General features: G+C 35.7%; 1 protein-coding gene across 1 annotated transcript in view; it reads right to left on the bottom strand.

Annotated features, from left to right (window-relative positions):
- Positions 1-7,678, bottom strand: part of LOC139971867 (uncharacterized) — a 38,477-nt gene extending 30,799 nt beyond the window's left edge. Inside the window, exons 1-7 of the mRNA XM_071978652.1 lie at positions 7,456-7,678; positions 6,338-6,419; positions 5,965-6,088; positions 4,432-4,482; positions 2,587-2,765; positions 1,581-1,670; positions 917-972 (exon numbers count right to left, since the gene is read on the bottom strand). Of these exons, the coding sequence (XP_071834753.1) occupies positions 917-972; positions 1,581-1,670; positions 2,587-2,765; positions 4,432-4,482; positions 5,965-6,088; positions 6,338-6,391 (554 nt within the window). The 5' untranslated portion in view covers positions 6,392-6,419; positions 7,456-7,678. The remainder of the gene's footprint in view (positions 1-916; positions 973-1,580; positions 1,671-2,586; positions 2,766-4,431; positions 4,483-5,964; positions 6,089-6,337; positions 6,420-7,455) is intronic.
- Positions 7,679-8,298: the final 620 nt, after the last annotated feature.

Raw genomic sequence — 8,298 nt, forward strand, 5'->3', positions numbered from 1 at the left:
GAAGACACTATAAATGTTGTTTATTCTGTTAATATTACTCACTGAAATGCTTCTTGAAAACAGTCATATCTATTAATATTCTGACTCAAACCCAAACCCTGATGAGTTAGGTCTCATTTGTCATTAGTTAAACAGAAAGGAAAATATGGGTGTATGTAATGTCTCTACATCCCTTCCAAATTTTAAAGACACTAAAAGTTTTAAGACCTATTCAAAAAATATCCCTTAAAAAACATGGAGTGGGTACAAAATGGATCTTGCTGGCCACAGTGCGATGTGGATATTACCTTATGTGATTATAAGATTAGACAGCCCCCTCAATTCAGTGTGATGTCCAACATGCAGTATATGAAATTTCTTATTATAAGTTTGCCGCAGGCTCCTGTACAAATTCTCCAAAGGACAGATATATCATGTTTTTGTTTTTGCCATTAAGGTCAGGGAATAATTTATCCAGTGCCACAAAATGCTATGTAAAATGGTCAAATGGTTATACAAGTGTGGAAAGGTATATAGCAGTTGAGAACCATTGTATTTTACAACAGACAAATTCCAAAGCCTTCAAAACTACTACACAAACTTGGAACACAAAATTATTGCACTGAAGGGTCAGCAGGCCACATTAATAGGGTTTTGAAACTTTGCCTAAGGGAGGCAGGCAGCCTGCAGTCTGCCTTTCCACCTTAATTCGTTTTTGAATAAACAAATAAAGTTGTTTTAGTCTAAAGTACCTGTGATGAGAGGGGTAAGGGTCGGGGATGGGGGGTGATGGTCAATACAATACTTATCATGTTTTTCAAGGCATTTTATGGTTTCAAGAAGTAAGTTTCAACAAGACACCAAACACGATAAATAAATAAAGTAAAGAAAGACAACAAAAGTTTCCCACAATAAAAAAATTAAAAATTAAACTTACTGAAAAGTTTTGTTTGTTACAACATCTCCAATATGAAACTGAAGAGATAATGACACCTGTTGGGCAAGAAATTAATAAAATTATACAAGCAAATTGAAAAAAATTATATTATAATCTGATAGCAATTATAGGCCAAGGCCTTTGTAATTGAAAATATAAAGCAAGTGGGATATACAAAACTAACAGGATTTTTGCCTAAAGGAAATTGACAACTTTATGTCGTCACCCCCCCCCCCCTCCCAACTCCCCCTGCAAACAATGAAACACAAGCACAGAGAAAGCCAGAGGATGACATCAGTTAATGCAATATCTTATCAGTGACAGGATGAAAATGTTTTACATTTCCTTTCATGGTGAAAGTAACTTGATCTGTTCATGAATTGGAAGAAATGCATGTAGGACTCTCGAATATGACAAAATTTAATGTTTCAGTAAATGATATGGCCTCAAAACTAGTAAAAAGTACAGAATTTGAACAAATAACTGAAAGAATTCGGTATTTCTCTACAAATTGCGATGAAATGTCATGAACATAGGACAAAATTTTGTCCATGGCTAACGTTAGAGGAAACTATTAGTCACTATATATGGCTGAGGACTGGCTTGAAAGCATATTTTTGTTTTCATAACAGGTTATAAATAGAATGCCTTCTTTACTTCTGACCTTTGGATGGGTTAACTTGTATCTAAGTAATTCCTGCTCGAAGCATTTCTGAAAGTTGCATACATTCATTGTAGTTTCACCCCTGGGAACCTAAAAGATGCAATTAGAATATATTTGTTTGTAAAAAAAAAGGAAATATTAATTCTTTTTAATGTACACAAAAAGAGCAAAATTAACCCCTCCCCCCCCTCAAAAATGAGGATAACCTACCTAGACAACAGCCTCATATTTTCATTCATTCTAAAAAATTTAGCTTTAAAGAAGCTTTTTAAATAAAATTTCACAATTCGTTTCACAGTATTATGAACTAAGCTACTGCTTTGGACAAAATATGGACAATTAACAATGCTCCAGTAAGAGTAAAGGAGCCTAAGGAGAATGTTCTCCTCCTCCTTTGATCACGGTTTGCCGGGGTATCCACAACAAATTTACATTACATTCAAAGATACTTATTATTATTGGGTCCATTTTATAATTCAACAAAGTGAGAAAAAACAACATTTCCAAAAAAAGTCACCTAGCCCATGTTGGTACCTTTCCTCCAAACCCATCCCCCTCCCCACCCCTCCCTCAACATTTTCCCTTCAAATATTATAAATGCTGGTTTTACTACTACAGATCACTCAGAGAGGAAATGTAGCTAAGGAGACCTAAGGCAAAAATGTTCACAACTTGGATGTGAGACAAGCAGTGACAGGAAAAACTTATTCAAATAGAGGGCAGTATGTCAAAATTCAAAAGGACTTTGTCTCAAAGGTCTGTTCTCTGCTCACATCTCTAGCATATGAATTAATTATTTTCTTTTTGCATTGAAGGGTATTCTCCACTATGACTACCGACTTATTTGGAGGGGGGGGGGGGGAAGAGATGGCAGAACAATTCCTGCATTAATTTCTGAAGCCAAAAACGATGTGTTCTATGCTATAAATAGATTTTTCATATTTCTGAAATTTGAAGGTAACACCAAAAATAATTATAACAGATTATTTTAATCCATGACACATACCTTTAGATAAAATTCAAAAGCCCTTTCAGTTACGTTGGTCCCTTCTTGCAGCAAACGATGTGAATAGTGGAGTCCCTCACTACCAGAAAATATAGAATAACAACTGGAACCAACCTGCAGCCAGCATTCTGATCTTTCTGCAGTCATCTCCAGGAGGCTGTACAGTTTTTTACAAATTCCTATGAATCAAAATCAAATTTTACACAATGACTTTCTTTAAAAATAGACTGCTATTGTGTATTATTGTTGCTTGCAACTAAATGGTTCTTTCAGCAACCAAACATCACAATATCAGGTTTTTATTTAGATTGCCCTTGTGCAGTGGAAGGAAAGGAACCAGCTTGGGCTCTTTTTCATAAAAGTTACTTAGGAATGTTCCTAAATCAATGCTCCTAAATAACTTCAGAATTCAGAAGAAATGGTTCCTATCTTAAGAAGAAAGAATCTTCCTAATATAGGACAAATTTATGAGGAATTTATTGAAAGTTCCTATCTTTAATGTCAGTGGACAAGCCTGATGCCACCTTTGACCCTGCTGCAAAAGTCTATATTTCAAAACTTTTTTCTTAACTCAAGTTCCTACAGAAATGGCGGTAGTTGCTCCTGCAGCAAATCCATAATGCTCAGCCTGCTGAATGGATACTTTGCATACATTTGCTGGTCAGTCCAATAATCCATTAGTTCCGTCTCTAAACATTCTCTCCCAACGTAGAACACATCAATGATCCCTTTCAAGCAGCCCAAAAGCCATATACATAGCCACCTATTTAATACAAGCTAATTCACACTACTGAAACATGTTAAACTAGCAGTGTTTTCTTAACTTGAAATTTCCCGCCAAAAATTCACATGTGGCACTAACTAAGAAGTTTCTTAGGTCTACTGAAGATGATTCCTTAAATTAGGAACAATTTCAGTACAAAGATAGTAATGAATTCTTTGTAAATTGCTTTATGAAATATGGAAGATAGGAATGTTCCTAAAGAAAAAACAGTTATCGTCTTAGGGACAATTATTCTTCCTATGTTCAAAGATTATTCCTAACTTTTATGAAATAGAGCCCAGATCTGGTTTTTTTAAAACCATGTAACAAAAAAGTTTATACAACACCTAATTGTATTCTGGTCATTTGATTGGTCAATTACTTGTTGATTGCATGCAAAATCCGCTCTATTCCACTCTATGAAATAGAACCATGGGTTATACTTTTTTGGTAGCACTTTTTTCAATGGTAAGAGAGCAGAGAAACCTGTCTGTTCAAAACAATCTGTTGCATGAGTGCATTTTACCCATCTTAATATAATATGTTGTATAAAACAAATAATGAATGGTTTCCATTCGTGCAATAGTGCAAATATTTCATTCATTGAAAGATGTAATTTGTTCCATTCAACTTGGCTGCGCTTCGTTGAATGGAACATTCCATCTTTCAACTCATGAAATATTTGCTCTATTGCACTCATAACCATTCATTATTTGTATAATAATGAATATACATGATATGAAGGAGGATGGCAAAAGGTGAGTGAAGCGGCGAGTTGTGTCTCTTCCTTACAGTAAATTAACCTTTGTCTTGAATATTCTTATCAGGAAGTGACCTTCACCAGAATGACGTTAAATTTCTTTTTCTCAGAATTCACACGAATCAATTTCCTCGTCAGGGCATGATAAGAGTAATTCACCAGCTATAATGCACCTATCACACAGTTAATATCAAATGCACCATACTTCATGTGGAAACTATCATATAGGAGAAAAGGAACAAATATAAAGTGAATTGAAAACAACCAACACAGTGACATCACTGGAAAATTCATCAATTTGAAAGAGTGATGGGGACCCTACCTAGAAAGTCTTCCATGCTGAAAGGTGTCGTAAATTCATCTGATGCAGAAGCTGTTTAATGAGGAATAAAATACACGTAGAGCTTTATTCAAGAAGAATTTAGAAAGGAAACAAAATCATTAAAAAAACAAGTTTCAATTCAGAGGACACTAATTTCCAGATCAAATGTAGGTCTTCAAATTTGTTTGAACATTTTTGTGCAAGAGAAACAGTAATTTATATTTTTCGGTACAAATGCTGTGAATAGCAAATTTATCTTTTTTAAAAAAAAAAAATGAAGTACAAGATAACATAGTTTTGTGGTGACTTTATATGTAACAGTCAACTAGTCAGAAGTACACCACACAACATCATTAGATTAAATCTGAATTTCAAAAGATAATGGCTTGAGACTTTGATTTATACAGATTGCCAAACTTTTTGAACCAAATTTGTAAATAAACATCAAAGTAGGAAAATTTAGAGAAAGACAAAGACGAGAAGATGAGCCTCTTGTTTAAGCACAATTTAAGGTTTTATCTCAAATTTTGGTGATATTACAGTTTCTCCTGCATTTTTACAAGATATTCTGCAAATAAACAACATTGTTGATTGTCACTTACCTTCATTAACCTCAAAGTCATATTTGGAAACAATGGGGATTTTTTTTTTGATGTCTATCAGGCCTACCTAGGCAACAAGATATTCAAAAGACTTTATGACCTAATACCACTATTTGTGCAAAACTTGTGTATACGCTTCAAAACAGGAGTTTTTCTTGGATTCTGCCAATGTTGTGTACATGTGTATGTTCTATCACATTCTTGAAGCTGAATGGACCTATGAAATCCCAAACCCCTGGTTTATGCTTCCACACCGATAATCAATAAAACCAAGAACATGATCCGATTACCCCGGTACTGAGAGTACTGCAGTAGTTACCAATTAAACAGCGAATCTTTTTCAAAATTGTATGCTTTGTTTTAATGGCAAGTTGCCGACCTACTTGAGTGAACTGTTGACATGGCATTGTGGTGGGTGCAATCTTGGCACCAACAATTGAGTAAATCTTAGTTTTATGGTGATAGGGTGATTCATATTTGTGCACCATGGGTATGGAATGCCCAGCCGCCAGGACTGCGTCATTTACCCACCTTTGATTGTTTTTAGTCCCAACTTAAAACTCATCTTTTTATCATGTACTTTAGTGGCTAATCTTGTTTTTGTCTTAACCTTGTTTGCATCAGTTTCATTAATTTATTGATTAATTTATTGCTTTTATTGAAAGTTTTTATTCATTTATTTCTGATTTTGCTTTGACTACTTATTTTTCTTTTTTTACTCTGTACATATCTTATATCGGTACTAAAAGATTTTACTCTAGTCCCATGTAAAGTGCTTTGAGATATTCTGTTATGTAAAGCATTGTATAAATATATTATTATTATGATATATATCTTATGCAGTACATTACACACTAACATTAATATTCAAAGTAGTAAAAATATCAGAATTTCTCCTTTCAAGAGGAATATTGAACATGTCTTTCCATACCTTCAAGTGTGTATATTTCTGTTGATTCATTCCCAAGCTCTTCTGTAACAGATACTGAAATATATCTGTGCTCATTCTCCCTGGCCATGTTTGACCTCTGACCCAAAGTTAAATGCCACAGAACCTGTTGTGAAGGAAAAACAGAAAGTTCTACCATAAAGAAATACAAATGCGAGCAGGGAACAAAAATCCCAGAAAGTGACAATTGTGCTCTACACCACTGCAAGTTTGGAACATGAAAATTGCATTGAGATACTTATAAGTTCATTTACTTCTTCTAAATTGCACATACTAACCGCATTCTTCTCATCTCTTTCTTCCAGCTTACAAGATTCAAAATTAATTTGTAAAAATAAAGGTGTCTAAATTTTACCTCACTTATGACTTGAGCTCTCGTAAAGATGCACTCTGTTGGCTGTGGATTCATCTTGTGTCCAAGTTTCTTGCCACTAGGACTAGAGGAAAGAAAAGTTACTTTGTGAAATGACCAAGCAGCATCAAAACTGCTGTTAGTTTTCCATTTCTAAGCAGTTTCCAAACTATTTGTCATCTTTTCTACCTCACTGATTTGCCACAGGTCCTTCATTGAGTCTGACCCTTTGACTTGTTATAGCATCAAAGGCACTAGATTATGACTCCTATACTTTATATACACAAAATGGTAAAATCTAAGGCTATCTATTAGGCCTAACATTTTGGTTGATATTTTCTGTCTCACATCATTTTAAAATATTGAAGCTATCTTACTCTGATGTAAATAATGCCGACACAAACTGAAATTCCTCACAGATATCTACAATGCATGAATATAAAACAACAGTTGTCTCCTGTGGTAATATAAATTTGACACTGGACAGCTGTTCTATCCATTTGCCTTTGCAATTTCTGTCACGGTACCTCAAAGATGGAGCAGACATGATGTCATGCTGTAAACAATTTGGGTACAATTACAAGTTGCCTAGGACCCTGCAATGCCTTACTTGTTTGTCAGAAGCTGATATTAATATCCCTTGTTTACTTCTTTCACTAGTTTGCTCTTGGACATCTTAAAAGACTAACACTCATTTAAGGGGGTGTGATTGACATTTAGAATATAAATCTAGATACACTTCAGATGTTTGCTTCATGTTATTGAACATGTGTTTGTTGGAATGGTAGCAAAGGCCATTCTCTCCCTGAAATAGTTTGCTTATTTAAAAACATGATGTTTCAAACACCCAAGATAGTTTTAATGATACATCATACTCTGAGCCTCCTATTTAATTACGGTGCGAAGGTTTCAGTTACAACTACAAGATCTTGACAGATGCCTAGCTAGTTCATGAGTCATTGTAGCCTAGCCTATGTCCTGATTCTGACGCGTACAGATAGACCTAAGGTAGCAAAGACTGAAGATAGCAATTAGCATGTCTTTGATACTACAAGTAGTAGTAGGTTTATACTAAAGTGCACATTAGGCTAGCTTGCAATGTTATTCAACGGATTACTTACGGTCATTAGCGTAACATAGGGCAGTGTTTAGACCTATTCTGAATATATTACACATTCCACAGCCACTCTACTAAAAATCGCAGCCTAAGTATCAGAAAAAAAACTTCCAAATCATTCACTGCATGTATCAGGTTTTAACACATATCATATGTTAAGTTGAGGATTCGTCAGAAATCATCCAGCAGATCGTTTACAAACCCCGCATGCGTATTATGAACAAACAGCTCTCGTAGCTTGTACGTACGTGTACACGTGTTGATCTCCGGATTCCCGGCAAAGCATCTGATTGGATGATATATACAGCTGAATTCAGATTATTTGGTGGAAGTTTCATGCTAAATATCCTGCGTGTAAGCAGTACACCTGTTTTCACAATACGTATGGGTTGTTGCTGGATAATAATGGAACGATAATCAAATGTTATCACGCTAACAATGCCTAGACTTCAGTCAAACAAGCGATATACTTAGTCTTCAATTGTTTGTACTGCATGAAAACAGTGGCGGCGGAACCGGGGGGGGCTTGGGGGGGGGGGGGGGGCTCAGCCCCCCCAATGAAAAAGTTGAGGGGGCAAATGCATGATAAGCCCCCCCAATATTTACCAAGGCTCCGAAACGTGCATCTGCCCATTTTTCAATGCATACTTGTCGATCTGTCCGATGCACACGTATACTATATAGGTGTAATAATTTTAGTAATTGCCGGGGGACCCTCGGCCCGTCCCCTGGCTTTAGACCTTATTGTCACCCCAACCGCGTCTTCACGCCCCGTGAAAAGTGGAAGCAGTGAATGTGAGTACCGGTAAGCGTAACACAACTTCGTCTTAGGCCAATGACTTGCCTC

The sequence above is a fragment of the Apostichopus japonicus genome, chromosome 8, assembly GCF_037975245.1.
Source record: "Apostichopus japonicus isolate 1M-3 chromosome 8, ASM3797524v1, whole genome shotgun sequence".
In the NCBI taxonomy this organism is placed as follows: domain Eukaryota; kingdom Metazoa; phylum Echinodermata; class Holothuroidea; order Aspidochirotida; family Stichopodidae; genus Apostichopus; species Apostichopus japonicus.